This window comes from Atheta coriaria, unplaced genomic scaffold (genome assembly GCF_025399875.1).
Source record: "Atheta coriaria isolate IRGN ID8LTWV9N9 unplaced genomic scaffold, Caltech_Dcor_3.1 hic_scaffold_3_pilon, whole genome shotgun sequence".
Taxonomy (NCBI): Eukaryota; Metazoa; Arthropoda; class Insecta; order Coleoptera; family Staphylinidae; genus Dalotia; species Dalotia coriaria.
In genome coordinates this window covers 5,787,566-5,803,774 of record NW_027045445.1, presented here as the reverse complement: position 1 = coordinate 5,803,774, position 16,209 = coordinate 5,787,566, and the positions used below count along the sequence as shown (strand labels likewise).

General features: G+C 39.0%; 1 protein-coding gene across 1 annotated transcript; it reads right to left on the bottom strand.

Moving 5' to 3' along the window:
- Positions 1–3,973: 3,973 nt before the first annotated feature.
- LOC135803973 (uncharacterized) lies at positions 3,974–15,737 on the bottom strand. Its single transcript, XM_065317725.1, has 5 exons — positions 14,997–15,737; positions 8,128–8,308; positions 5,355–5,551; positions 5,112–5,289; positions 3,974–5,051 (listed from the first exon to the last, which is right to left on the bottom strand). The coding sequence occupies exons 1-5, from the start codon at positions 15,268–15,270 to the stop codon at positions 4,658–4,660; spliced, it is 1,224 nt and encodes a 407-aa protein (XP_065173797.1). The 5' UTR covers positions 15,271–15,737; the 3' UTR covers positions 3,974–4,657.
- Positions 15,738–16,209: the final 472 nt, after the last annotated feature.

Genomic DNA, 16,209 nt, shown 5'->3' with positions numbered 1-16,209 from the left:
TGCAGAATATTAAAGAATGCGTGATTTTAAACACTTTATCTTAGTAAATTTTTGTTCTATGATGTATCGTTTAGATAATAATCACCATATTAAAAATCGTTTTCGTGCGAAGTCAAAATTTTTGTTAAAATTGCCAATAGGGCCTAAACGGTGAGTGCTATTGGAAAATTGTTCTGAAATAAATTAATTAGAATTCAATTAGCTATACGAATCCGAAATCAGATTTGAAAAATTCCTATTTTTAATTCTGCATAAAAAAATGAAAAAGTTTTGCCTTTTTTATGACGAAATCTTTTCACTGTTTATGTTTTTTATGACATAAATTTAAAAGTTGGAATTTTGAAAATTTTTTCGGATTATGATAAAACAAAAGATTATAAATCATTTATTTTAGTAAATTTTTCTTCTACAGCCCTTAGTTAAGGCCCTATTGACGCCGGTTGATTTGAACCAAATTTAATTGTTTTATCCGCATATCTTCTAAACTAAAAGCCTAATTAAAAAATTTACTGAAATATTTTGTTTGTATAATTGTTCTCTATAATAATCAGCAATAAAAACTTTAAATTTTCAATTTTTATTTTTCTCATAAGAAATAATGGAGAAAACTGAAAATCCAGTTTATCGCGCTTTTCTCGCAAATTAATAAAGATAAAGAAAAACGGTTTTCAGATTCGGATTGAGGACATAATTATACATCATTTAGTACTTAAAAATATTAAATTTTCTACACTTATGTAATAATTGAAAATGGTCAATAACTCAAGAACTAATTAAGATATCGGAACAAAACTTAGATAAATGGATTCTGGGCATCATTCTACATCATATTGGAAAATTTGAAGAAAATCTGAGTTGTGGTTCATTTTAGCCTGTTTAAATTTTCACAGGTAATTTGGGAAATATTGGTGTTATCAGAAAACTGACTGGATATCTTTCATCACATTGCTATTCTCTATCGAATGGCGTTTTCCATTTTCCTGTAGCTTAAAGTTCAATTTTTAGGCCACAAAATACTTAAGTGTAACCTCTTGATACTTTTCGGGTGGTGTTTGGTCAACTTCTTAGAATCAAAAAACTAAATCTGCCATTTTATAGATCCTTATCATGGCATGAAGAAACTGCAAAAAAAATTTCTGCAACTCTTATAGTTTCCGAGAAAAACGGGTCGGAAAATTCACTTTTCACTTTTCAAAAGTAGAAATTTTAAAAGCTTATCATATATAGAATAGTTTGCTGAACACAATGCAGTTTTCCGTTTTTGTATATCTCTATTAGTTCCGGAGATAATCGGTAATTAAGTGTTGCCGGAAGTATACGATTCACTTAAATGCTTCTACTGGATAAACGGTAAGTACTAATGAGTAATGAATTAGATTTATTCATTACTGCCCTGGCCCGCACGCGTTAAATTTGGAGTAAAACAATCCCCCTTTCCCTATACCATGAAGATTTCCTGCTATCTTTGGAATATCTAAATTCATACACTACATTTTTACTTATTTACTTTTCACATTTTATAGTATGCCGCAGTAAAAATATCTAAATTCTTACCATTTAGAAACAAAAGATAATCAACAATCATAAAAACAAAATATACCTATTCTATTCAGTTCTTTTTTACTGAAATACCTCTAATTTATATTTTAAAACTACTATCATTCAATTATTTATCGTAACTTACTTATAATTACTGATACGTTGTCGCGCTGAAAAGAACGTTTTTATTACCTAAGTATTGCTATTTTCCTCGCTGGAGAGCTCCGATATAATAAACGTGCCCGATCGCTGCGAAATTCAAAGTGCTACAGAGAAAACCGCGGCCGGCCGGTACCGCCGAAAACGCTACGTCCACAATTTTTAAAAATCCGTTATATTAGAAACCTCAAAAATAACAGTCTCTCAACACTATGGTAATATGTAGTTTTACAAAATATATAGCCCATGTAATTAAAATCGATCCAGTAGTTTTGATTTATTCATTACTGCCCCTGGCCCGCACGCGTTAAATTTGGAGTAAAACAATCCCCCTTTCCCTATACCATGAAGATTTCCTGCTATCTTTGGAATATCTAAATTCATACACTACATTTTTACTTATTTACTTTTCACATTTTATAGTATGTGCCGCAGTAAAAAATATCTAAATTCTTACCATTTAGAAACAAAAGATAATCAACAATCATAAAAAACAAAAGATACCTATTCTATTCAGTTCTTTTTTTTTTACTGAAATACCTCTAATTTATATTTTAAAACTACTATCATACAATTATTTATCGTAACTTACTTATAATTACTGATACGTTGTCGCGCTGAAAAGCACGTTTTTATTAAGTATTGCTATTTTCCTCGCTGGAGAGCTCCGATATAATAAACGTGCCCGATCGCTGCGAAATTCAAAGTGCTACAGAAAACCGCGGCCGGCCGGTACCGCCGAAAACGCTACGTCCGCAATTTTTAAAAAATCCGTTGCGTAGTTTCAAAGATTTAAGCATACAAAGGGACAGACAGAGAAGGCGACTTTCCTTCTCCAAACAAAAACATCAACCGATCAACTTCAACCCACACGTACACCCATGCACACGTCTGTGCTTAGGGGGGGGAAGCTACGAAGCATCGCACAAAGAGTAGACGGCAGAGTTTACAACATCATATTAGAAACCTCAAAAATAACAGTACTTCTCCACTATTTAATGGATGTTATTATACATACAAACCTTCCTCTTGAATTACTCTATCTATTAAAAACCGCATCAAAATCCGTTGCGTAGTTTCAAAGATTTAAACATACAATAATTAGAATTACGTGATAAAATGTCAGGCGCCTCCGCCATATTTTAGTTAATTTTTTGCATGTTTTTATAAATTAAAAAAGTTAAGATTTTATTACTGATTATGAAAGAGGACAATTATATGAATGGAATATTTTCATAAATTATTTTAATTAGTCGCATAGTTTAGAAGATATTCGCATAAAACAATTGAATACAGTTTGGTCAATAGGGCCTTAAATAACGGTTGTAGGTAAAAACTTTACTAAAATAAATGATTTATAATGGCCTGTTTTATCATAATCCGAAGAAAAAATTTCAAAATTCCAACTTTTAAATTTATGCTATAAAAAACATAAACCGTGAAAAGATTTCGTCATAAAAAAGGCAAAACTTTTCATTTTTTTATGCAGAATTAAAAATAGGAATTTTTCAAATCTGATTTCGGATTCGGATAGCTTATTGAATTCTAATTAATTTATTTCAGAACAATTTTCCAATAGCACTCACCGTTTAGGCCCTATTGGCAATTTTAACAAAAATTTTGACTTCGCACAAAAACGATTTTTAATATGGTGATTATTATCTAAACGATGCATCATAGAACAAAAATTTACTAAGATAAAGTGTTTAAAATCACGTTTTCTTTAATATTCCGCAATAAAAAATGTTCCATTTTTTTTGAGGTCGAAAACACTCGAAAAAGATTTCGTCATAAAAAAGGCAAAACTTTTCTCTTTTTTATGTTAAAATTTAAAAGTTGGAATCTTTCAAATCTGATTTCGAATTCAGATAGCTTATTGAATTCTAATTAATTTATTTAAGAACAATTATCCTCTAGCAGTGACCGTTTAGGCCCTATTGGCAATTTTAACAAAATATTTGAATTCGCACTGAAAAAATTTTAACTCAAAAGTTCGCCCCTGTCTTTCGACCGAAATATTTTTTAACTAATAAGTCCGACCCTGTCGTTCGAGCAAAAATAACAAGTTTCAGCCTGTCTTTTGAACAAAAATGGAAATTAAGGGCACTTCCTAAGGGTGTAAATAGGAAAAAGGGTGTGCATATTGTAAAGGGACTCTTCATCTACCATATGACACCAAGAAATCACAAATTGCTGGTATATTATAGGAAATACAGGGTGTTTTACACCTAAAATGAGGAAAATTTGCGAAAAAAAGGTAATAAAACACATTAAATCACTCACAATAATAGTTTATATTATGAATATAATAATATTAAATAAATATACACAATTTCTCAATCGCTTGTTCAATTCTGCTGATTGGAAAATTACAAAACTGTTACAGTTACATGAATCAGCAGTATATATAAACAAATATAAAATAATTGCCATAAAATGTACACTTACATCATATTTACAAAAAAACAAAGACAATTCTTTGATAAATAATTAAAGATTACATACAGATTGGCTCGAAATCAGTTTCGAAACATCCAAAATGTGTTGAGCAGTCCAGTTGATATAATATACTACAATTTAACATACAAACCATACAGAAAACTATGAAATTGAATTTACAAATCATCACGAATTATTCCCACACATGTCTACAAAGAATCCGCCATGGAAACAAACCATCCTTGTTCTTAAATTTTAAAAATCCATCGTTCTACCCTTCCCAGATTGAATGCGCGCATGCATATAATGAAATTTCGCAGTATCACAGCCGTTCGAGATGATTTTCTTTACGTTATGCGTTCTAATCAGTGCCAGTTCAAAATAATAAAACTATAGTAAGCGAAACGCAAGACAGAAATGAAGATTGGCGATTATGGTTTGGGGTGGGTCTCTTCATGAGTAATGTTAGCGTTTTTGGGTAAGGATATATCACATGCATCCTCGTGGGCTGCTGATGATGTCAAATTGTTAGGTTTCCATTCACGTTCCTCCGGATGATTCTCATCACAGACAACGTACGACAACGACTGTGATGGCGGCGGTAAGGAACCAAACGCCGTGGACACCTTATTATCATAACACTTGGGGACATTTCATGTACCCGCACGTCGTTATTGTTACGTACAGGTAATAAATTGTAATTGTACTGTTTATCATTCGTGGCGTTGAAACGCTCGTTGATATTCTTCGTTATCCTGATGGGTCCAGGTGGTGGTGGTACAAACGCCATGTCAGGATGTTCATGGACAACCAAACCTTTTCGTAAAAATGGCTCTGCAGCCACAGGTTGACAATATGGTTGATCATGGTGTTTCCTACAGTTGTGACCATGTTTGCGATGGAGATATGTACAACTAAAATCGAAACAATCAAAATTAGACACAATAAATAAAAATTTTATAAAAATTACTTACCCAAGTTTATAATTAGTGTTATTTAAGGATTCACTCTTGAGGAGATGCATTGCCAATGCAATCAGAACAAAAAGTATAACAGCTCCACAAATTGGCACTGCAATGGTAGCAGCTTTGAACCACACATCCGAATCACTATACCCAGGACTACCAATCACACGAGTTTCATCAACATCACCTACAAAACCATCAAGATTAATATTTCTGTAATCGATTAAGAAATTAACATTCACATTCACATACTTAAAGTGGTGTCGTTAATGAGATCCTTGGTCTGTGGATTATCCGCATGATTGCACATATCCTCATGGCAGCAATGAACCAGCGACCGAGGATGGTCATACTCATCGCTCTTGAAGCCCCCGGCGGTGCTGGCGCTTCGTGCCGAGGCAGGATATCGGTTTCCGTTGGGAAGCCGCTGACAACGCTCTCGTTGCGCCCTGCAAAGCACAAACATCCAAATCAGCATAAACTCGACTCATTAAACCACAAACGTTTCGATTTCGAAAGGAAATTGATGAATAGTTATGATGCGCGTGTCTTTAGGGAAGTCGTAAATAAACCAAACGCAAAAAACATCGCGGAAATGCTCGCAATCATGTCAGCGCATATTACGGCCGTGCGATTTCTGCTGGAATTCGGTGTTTTTACCACCGCATTGATATTCCTACGATCGAATCATTTTAATAAGCGCTTCGCAGTTATTATGGACTTGCGCGAAGAAGGAATACGTAATATTTCCGTATTCTCCCGTGTGTCCTGTGCCTACGCCATCATCAACATATCGTTAATACAGCAACCGATCAATATTAATACACCCTATTAATGCTAATTGCAAGAGCGCGAGATGATGCAGCGTGCCACGCACTTCCATCACGCGTAAACTTGTTTTATTAGCGACAGTTAAATCAATGACAAAAACGCGCGCTCACGTTGCAAAATTGATTAAAGAAACAACTAACGCACCGTTCGGTGTGCGGTGGATGATTGCTGAAATTCCGAGAAATTTAATTATCGGCGCACGTTTTAATCGACTCCGATGCATTTTGTGACTTTTACGATTCCCTCCCGAACGATTTGTATCGCAATAAAAGCTCTGCGGATATTTTGCTGCTCTTTTTTTCTCGGCGTTGTTTCATTCAACTTCGATGCGCTGCGTGTTTTGATTGTTAGCTTAATACACAATTATCGTGCGAGTGTATCGAAGCTCATTATCGTCTCTATCAGCCATTCAAGAAAGCATTGTGCATTATTTATTGAATCAGAATGCGTCGCAAGCGCATCGAATCAAATCTAAACTCACAATACAATAGCGCTGCATAATAGAAACCACAAACAATCTAATCGAGGCCGCGGCGAAGAGAGATGGACCACTCCCACATAACAATTTATAAGTTTTTGTTTCAATATGCGATTTGATTGGCTTTTAATCGGGCGAGTCCGAAGTCCGAAGCGCAGGAATTAACGGTTCAGGAAGAGAGGAGATAATGTAACGCGCGATGTGTTGTGCATTCTGGTTTTACAGTTATCACGAAATGCACTGCGCTGCGGATGAAATAAGAAAGGCGAAACGAAAGCTGCGAATGTGTAGAAATCGAGTGATTCGTTATATAACGGAGGAAGCAACGCAGAGATCCTAGATAGTCGTTTTTCGCACTGTCGACACCACACACGTGTAGCGGCTTACTTTTACTTCTTTTGTGCGCTGCGCGCTGGACAGCAAACTGTTGACACCGCGGGGCATCCAGCATCCAAAACTGTAAATTACCATCCGCAAGTGCAATTGCATACACGCAACAGAAGGCAGCGCGAGTCACGATCGCATTATCTCAATATTATCATCGTTATAATGCGGCGCGCTTATTATGATTGCATTCACACACGCGCTCGCATCAAACGGCACTTTGCAATGACCCAAATTGCGCGGCCGCCGAGAGAAAGACGAAACGCGATACGAGGCATTTTTTCGAAGCCAACAGGTTGTTAAAGAGCACCTGTGAGAATTTCACCAGCGTGCGTACGTGCGCCGAAGAGCGTGCCATTTCGAACAGCAACGAATTTCGATACGCAGCTGCTGCATACCAATACGTTAATCAATTTACTAATTCATTAAACATGCTAAAGTCGTGTTCGTATTGCATAATCTGACACAGCGGCGCCAAATTGCAGGCAAACAATGCACATTAAACAAACAAAACATGTACACTGGTTACGACAGCAGCAGCCGCAGCAGCAACAACAAAAAAACGTCTCGCTATGGGCGATGACGAGCGTCATTATTTATTTATATTTATAAATGCATAATGGCATAAGGCAAGCGCCATGCGCGCGACACGCAGCGCCCGGAGCAGCAGTCGATAATTATAGCATCGGCGTTCTTTCAAGGCTTTTTCACATTATTAGCTATTAGTAATATAATTATTGCCATCTACGGCAAGTGTTCGCAGACCGCGAATTGGACACACGATCTTTAGCCGCACGCTGCGGACGAGGCACAAAAAATATTTTTTTAAAAATACCGACAACATAAAAGTATTCCGAAACTTCGTTTTCATTAGCCAACTAATTACTTTCATAATTTGTGTGTTGTGACCGGTTTCTTTATTGACTTTTGAAGAAACCAAGAGCAGGAAATCCTTTGGTCAAATTTTATTTGTCGGTATATTAAGTATCAAGTGCGCTAAATGTCACTTTAGTCACGAGAGTAGATTTTAGTCACGTTAGCGTAACGAGCGTTTAATGAATTTAGTTTTTAACAACTTTTAGCGACAAATTTGTCAAATTCCACCCGTGACTAAAGTATTTTAGTCACGACCTTAACCATACGTGACTAAAGTGCCACATGGAATTAGAAAAACAACGTGTAGCGGCAAATTTGGCAAGCTCTACCCGTAACTAAAGTAGATTAACCATGGCCTTAACTCCTACGTGACTAAAGTGCTACATTTCCGGTCTGAAACCCGTGGCTAAAGTGACGCCTTAAAGCTGGAAGTGAAAAACAAAATTTTTAACTTACTTGTCTGTTAATAATTCAATACATCCATGTCTCCCTCGATACACAGTCTTCGCCGCAGATGCAGGAGGATGTTGTTGGAATAAATCCGAGAAGCAACCCCCAAAATGCGATTTGCACATGTACCCCGTCGAAATACAAGACGGCAGATTACAGAAACATCTCACCGAAGCAGATGGCGGACCTATAACAAAAAAAAATCATATAATTCGATTGAAATCGTTGCTGTGCTTCCTAATTTGCTTTTAAGCACACACAGCGCACACACTAATCAAATAACAATGTTTTTTTTTCTTCACATTGCGTTTATCAGTTAGTGGAAACTCAAGAAGATCTTTAAGCCGTTGTAAATTACACGAAAGTATACGGTGCGCGCGCCGGCCCCAAATGAATGCACTCTCCAGACGTCGTTATATCTATTTACTTTCAGTTATAAGCATAAGCATGAGTATGAGAATGCACGAGCCATACAGAGTGTTCAAAACACACCAACACAAAATATGATTCATCAGTAGGAGATTGAGTTTGTATCATTTGGTATAGAGGTTTTCGAAGCGTAGAAGGAAAGGATCTGACCCAAGGCGGATTCTCTTCCCTGTAATTTCGCATCGGTAAGTACTTTAGCTCGGCCGAAACACCGGCGTTCAGACAAACAATCAACATGATTGCAGCGCACCTCCGCGTTCATAGGTACACCTCATGGACAAAAATTTCAGAACACTAGTTTTTCACCCGTCTTAAGTGCTTTGAAATTACTAGGAAATTGCTTTCAAAGTTTACAACTAATGCACTTTGTTTCTTGCTCCATCGTCTTCCGGTTCGTTAGAAATGATTGCTTGGAGTGCAAAAAATTAGAAACACATTTTCGACGCTTTGTATCGAGGACTAGAGTTCTAGAGTTCTAGATGCAAGCGGTTTCTTCACGTTCCAACTATTATTTACCTGCTGTTGGAACCCCGCACTGGTGGTTGTTTGAAGAACGCGTTATGGTCAAGGGGCACGCAGAATACACCATATGCAATTAGAATCCCTCTCCTTTCGTTTGCTTCGTTTATAATAGCTTAATAACCGACTTGCCAACTCGTACCATGTATTTATCCCGTGGTTTTTTTCCTCTCTTCTTTTTGGGAGTTAACAATCGCACGAAAAGAGGAAAAATTTCAAAATGTAATTATGTTAATTGTTGGTGTTGAGAAGATTCAGACGACAACCGCCTAGGGACGAAGGGTTGTTGCTATTGTTAATCATGGGAATAAACACAACACGCTGCGCAGCTGATCTAATCTAATTTTAATGTTTCGAAATGAATTGACAAGAATTACAGTATGAGTACGAGTATGGCATGATGAGTTGCTGTTTGGAACGTAAAAACATGGCGCCGTCGAAACAATTAAACGCAATTAAAGCCGGCGCGCGATCTGAAAATCTAAATCGCGACTCGCGTAGCGTGCGTACACTCGTAGGTTCATGCAATGTCAGTCGGCAACAACAATTACGATTAGAATTGCCATTATTAGCCACAGCAGGTCCACGCACCGAACAACGCGGGGCAAAAATAAATAATTGCGTTAGCAATTAGCAATTTGTCGGATTGCCATTAACGTTAGCATTAACATTAGTCTAATGCCGCACGTATTACGAATACAAATCGAGCTGCGAGCGAATAAACGCGCAATTACACAATGAATAGTGTTCCGCTGGGGATCATCGCAATCATTAATCTTCTCGCATTCAAATGTTTGCCAAATTCGTGCCAGAAGAGAATGTGTGTAACGTGAAAGGCAAAAAAACACGAAATAAACAAATAAAACGTTTAATTTGATTGCTTAATGTTTCAGCGTGAATTTAAATTGAATTTTTATGATGTTCGTTGCACGTACCGCAAGTCAAAGCATAGGCAACCGGAAGTATTACGTCCATAGTGTACTTATGTGACTAGGGAATACGTTTTTTCTGTTCTAAAGGTTAAAAAATATATAGGAAAAAAGTTGGCGTCTTCTTTTCTCGAAATCAATTAAAACCCATTGCGGTGGTGCAGTAAATGAGAAATGAAGCCATAAAATGACATTCAACAAACGCGCAACTCTTGGTCGTTCCTTTGCTTCTTGACTTCTTCAATTCGCAGTAATGGATATACACTTTTTCCGCATGACATATTCGAGTCCCTTTTTTGCACCGAGCGCAACGAGATATCGGAATCGGTCGGCTTGAATATAGGGTATTAATAACTCGTTGAAAATATGTTTAATCGTTTGCCGGAATTAACATAACCTGCTGGTCGCTGGCTCGAAAGCTCGACGAGCGATTGAGCAAGCCAACGTGTTTCATGTCATTCGTCGGCGCGGTATTTTTGTATAGCGCGTATGAGATATTAAGCGATTTCACATATTTTCGAAAAATCAACTCGATGTTGCAACATCACCAGCCTCAAAATCATTCAAAACCTAATTTAAGCTGTTTTTGCCAACTTGGTCAATTAGAAACCCAAATGACAAGCTTAGACAACAACAAAAAAATTCTAGTTTTTTTTTATGTGGCATAAATTCCACACCGTTTAGCGATTATTCAACGTAAAAGATTCCAACTTTTACGAACATCAATTATACCACCATTACCTCTCAATGAAACTGAAGCACAGAGGTCCCACACAATACTACCTGCTACCAGGGCCCAACGAGAGAGAAATCGGTTATGAATAGTTTTCGGTGTTTGTTTTCACGTGTGTCGTGCGCACGCTAAACAGACGCATAAGCCTTACTTATTTACCTGAAGAACAGAAGACGAAGAAGAAAACGAAGAAGTGCCCGTAAGTGCTTTACCTTGTTTGGAGATAGAGGATGCCCAGTTATCTCGGGTTTTAGTGCACTCGGACCCGGGCCAGTCTCGGATCTAATGGACGAGATAAAGACGCGCATCCAAAGGCGAAGAAGGAGAGAGACCCACCGCATGGCCAAGCATGTATGCAAGTCGATATTTATATATTCGAGGAGAAAAATTTCTGATGTCAGATAGCGCCGTATCGCGCACGACACGAGAACACTTTTAGACGCAATCTTAATTACTCAATATCGGCTAATGAATATGCACCCACCGAAGCGTAATCATATTTTTATTGATACAGAAATCGTCCCCGAGTGATAGAAACATCTCCCGAGGTCTTTAGTGGACGAAATACCACTTTGGCATTTCATCAAACCGGCAATGCGCAAAAAATGCGCCGAAGAAACGCTAAAAAGCATTCCGCGGCATTGACATGATGACAAAAGGAATTTCCATTGTAGAGAGGAGCTAACAACCGACTTACGAGCGGCAATCGAAAACGAATAAAAAACGCCAGCACAACCCGACATGCAGAACAGTTCGCCATCGTTTCGTACCCTGCGCGCGCCCAGGTGTGTACTTAAGTCACGTTGTTGATTCTGCCCCACATGGTCTCGCGCTGCTTTTGTTCCTGCACTGCGTTTCGGGATTCCTGCATCGGCCGAAGACGAACAGAACACTGCAAGAGAGCATGCTGCGGGCCCCGAGTGTGTTCATAAGTTACTTAGTCATTGTTGGGGCTGCCTTAAAACAACATGCACGACCCAAGCAAGCGAGTGTGCTACCTTCGCAAGCAACAACGCCGAGCGAGTTTCGATTGGGTTTGTTTAAGACCTCCTCCGGTTCGAACATGCACCGTCCGCCGGCCGCGGGATAATTAATTAAATTCTTTGTTTATTTTTATATTCCGTGCCTCTGCATGCGGCATGCCGCATGCGCAAACACACGATGTACACTCCAGCAATGCGAAGAGTGAGCTTAAGCACAACTTACACACACATACGAGAGACTTGGCGAAGGGCTTTTTATTATCGGTTTGCTTTTACAACCTCGCCTGCTATTCGATGGGAAAAAGAAACGAACAACGGCCGAATCATGTTGTTTTAATTACTCTTTCTGTTGCTTAATTCTTGCCTCAACTTGTTTTTGTTTGTTGTCCGTAAAACTCGCTGTGTGTTCGAAGTTGAACATTAATTTTTTCTACCTCGGCGCGCGAATATTTTTGAATTAAAATTTATCGTTTATCAATGTGACAACTTTATTTCAACGCATAATCGCGCAGCTAATTGCAAACAGGTACGGTTTGGCTCTATTGTCGCAAAACGAAATCGCAAACTTTCACGCTCGATTGGTTCCGCAGATTGCTCATGTTAATTCCACCAGCACTTTGCAATTCTATTGCGTTGATTAGAAGCCAATACGACGTACACTTCGTCTTCAGCCTGCCAACGAATGGCGTAGGCATAAATATAATAATTGAAGTTTAAGCCAGCGCGACGAAAGTGCCATTCTTGTACGCGTGAGTGCAAGAGCAAAAAATCAAAGAATTAAATGAGAAAATGTTCGACGTAATGCGATAATAAGTAAAGAATGCAGAATGGAAGATTGTTTCGCGCATGCGCACACACACCACAATTTTTCAAACAATGTTTTGCTTTTCATATAATTAAATCATCGTCGTGTGAATGACTATACGTTGCCAATGTGCGCAATGCGCTTGCGTGCACGAATTAATTATATTAATAGACAATATGCGCTCCCACCGCTATTTGTTAGGAAAAAAATGCTACTAACTAGATACAATACATGTTGTTGGCGACGGCTGCGTGCGCGATTATGTGGCGCCTGGGCGCCGGCAGTAATTGAGAGCCACCGGAGCGTAGTAAATTCATGCAGGAATATGTTAAACAACACACGACGCATAAAATTGTTTTCCAACAAAGCGCGTGCGAAAATACTACATTTTACGCAATCTAAGGCGCTAAAATTGATATTGATATTAATACTCAACTTGGAAGTCACTATAAATAACTATCAATAAATTTCGGTGTGTTTTGAAACAGTAAAAATATAGCCATATAAATATTACGACTATGCGCCTCCTGGGTTTAAGTCATGTGTTGAGTCAACTTAAAAGCAACCTAGACATAACACAGAAATAGGCGAAGGCGAGGGCGAAGGCAAAGTTTCGGGGGGTAGACAAACGCATTAGTGAGCCGCGTCTATTAGATAAGCAAACAGGCGCCGGTCGTTTCGGTACCCAGCATACCAGTGACTTGCTGGCGCTTGTGACAGGCAAAGACCAGACGCCGAAAAGGCGACAAGGCACCGACGTCGACGCCACAATGTGTATCGGACACAATTGGATACAACACTTGTGCCTTTTTTCCACAATACAATTCGCCTGCGTGTCTCTTCAAGTGCGCACATGGCTTAAGTTAAGTTAAGTGCCTCGAGTGGCTTCCTGTATCGACTTTTTCGAGTGCGAATGTAACCAATGAAATAAATGAAAACAAAGTTTGTATGCATATCGTGGCCGAAAACAACAAAAGTGATTGTTGCTCATTCGGCCATGGTTCCCCCTGTCCTAATTGCACGCTTGACTCACCGATGAGCCAATGTGTGTGGATATGCGTAGTAAATGCAAATGCCTTAACCGCGCGCGCGTCCGAGTGGCGCCCCGACGACGCTGTTCAAATGCTAAAAACAGTATCGTGTCAGTTGCGCGTCGCACGGGATTGTTCATTAACATTCCCGCCATTGTTCCCCGCGAATACAAATCAACCCGCATGCCTAAATAGCAATTAAAAAAAAACACTACTCACTGATAAGATATTTCTAAAAATATACAATTTCAAAATGGTGGTTGCATCTGCTCGCAATGAATTCTGAAAATGAAGCGACCGGGAATAGACCTGCCGTAATAGAAATATCTTTGCATCTCTTCGCTCTGTGCGCGCGTCGGGTTTTAAGTTTAGCGCTTCACGCCGCTTGAATTACCACGGCCTATGAATGCAACTGCAACACACCACGCACGTTGATCTTGCAGTTCAGGTTATGGCACGCCCGGCGCCCCGACAATTTTCATTCATGTTCACGCGATATTCAGCTTTCTAAACATAATCTAATCCAATTCCTGCATCAACTTATTATGTAATCATAATTCGTAATATTTGCGCACACAACGGAATCTTGTCAAAATAAGATATAATTTATTAATACGCAAACATTTGTTTACGAATTAGTCACGTATTACCATGCGCGAGCTACTTAAGAACAATAAGTCGACTTAAAAAATACCACACGCAGGAAATTACAGCTGTATGTGAAAACTGCACTCGCGAGGTGTTTGGATAGAAGAAGTAACAGTCGGATGTTAATGAATCGACAATTAAAGGCACTTAAAATTCCTCAATCGTCGTTTATGCGTTCGTTGCCAGCGCAAAATAGAAAATATTTTCCTCACTCACAAAAACATGATCATACTGTAAACTGTAACTGATAGTGTGATTAATGACTTGATCAAATGTGAATTGAGAGCATTGATAATTATTATAATGATTATTAATATTAATTCCGATTAATTACGCTTGCGCGCGGCCGTAATTAATTGCATTCTTCTTTTTGGTGACTTGCCGACTTCAATTAATGACAATAATCTTATCGCGCGCAAGTTTATTGAACTGTGTTTTTTTTTCTGCACGGGATCAGAATCAAGTAGGTAGAGATGACAAATAAATTAATTACAAGTGTGACATCAAAGTTTCCAGACATAGTTTTACACTTAACACGCTTTATACTTAGATGTTGGACCGAATTAACCAAACCAACATTCCGCGTGTGACTTGAGTCATCGAAAGAAAGCGAAACGCGAACATTACACGCCGAATTAAAATATTCGTATGCGCGAGGAGTGCAAAACACACCCGAATGTACAAGTTATTTATATTTTGGCTTTTCACATTACTCATTAATGCAGCTGCTAACAAAGAATCAATAATATTCCACCGCAGCGCAGAAATGACTTAACTTAAGTCACTTTGGTAACTTACCAGTGATGTCGTCGTCGAATTGTCGCACGTGTCCATCATCCTGGGCGTCATCTGTTTGAATATCCCCTTGCTGAGAGAGCGCGACAGGTGACGGCTGGCGGGCGCGATTATAATCGAAGCGCATCACCGGCTTATTGATCGTTATGGATTCGTAGCGATTGCGCTCGTTGGCGGTGTCGAGCACATGCTCGCGCATTGCCGCCTCGCTTTCCATGGCGCCGACGGCGCCAACCCCGGCCATCATGCACAATATTGCGACATTCAATAATTCCATCTTGTCCAATTCAATAAATAACTATATATATAAAGTATTGATAATCCACACACAGAGACAGGAGAAACACGTTTTTGTTTATAATCGCGTTGTGTAATTACACGATCGATGCGCACGAACGCTTCGTGTAACAGTTTACGCACACTCGGCCTGTGTTTGTTTACAGCGGCGATATATAATTATCTGCCGAAACGTAAACGATGCGCGCTCACTTTCGGCGCCGGCGAGTCGAAATCACGCCGAATCCAAACAAGTTTTTCATCGCAAAACGCACGCACACTGCAGTTGACTGGCGCTTGACTTAACTTAAGTCACTCTATAATCTATCACATTATTTTCAGCGTAAATATTACAAGTTTGTGGTTTGTGACATGTCACAACACGTTTTTTCGAGTTTGTAAAATTGAGTGGATCGTTGGACGTGACCGCGCGAAACGCACGCTCACTGCGAACTGACTTGTCGGGCGCCGCTCACTCGCAAGGCGCCTTAGCGCATGTGGCTCAGCGGCGCGCGCATGCGCAGCACGCTGAATCAAGAAGACGCAAGTCCATTAGCCTGCTCCTTCTTTATCTCGCGTATGCAAAAGTGGCTCGTCTGCCGGCGTAAGTGGTCTAAATGGAAATTTTGTGTTTCTCGGCCGGCGCGCACGCTATCGCGCTTTTATCGAGCGCCCGTGGACGACGCGACAATAAACTGCGATCCTCGGCTAATGAATGCCATCACAATTACGAACAGAAAGAAAATAAAATTAAAAAAGACTCACTTACCTATGTATCAGAGATGCCAATGTTAATTGCACTAATATTTCATCGCATATTTCATACTAGTGGAGTAATTTTTGAAATTTTTCAAAATCCTCCCGAAGAATTCATTTACATCATCGATTTTTTAATTTAAAAATTTTTAAACGTTTCCCTTTCTTGCAGAGTGAAGAATCA

Excerpts from the sequence above, each read along its gene's own strand:
- LOC135803973 (XM_065317725.1), bottom strand. The coding sequence starts at position 15,270 with ATGGAATTATTGAATGTCGCAATATTGTGCATGATGGCCGGGGTTGGC. Across the intron at positions 8,309-14,996 it reads ATTCGACGACGACATCACTG|GTCCGCCATCTGCTTCGGTG; the intron begins GTAAGTTACCAA and ends TTTTTGTTATAG. Across the intron at positions 5,290-5,354 it reads CATTAACGACACCACTTTAA|GTGATGTTGATGAAACTCGT; the intron begins GTATGTGAATGT and ends ATGGTTTTGTAG.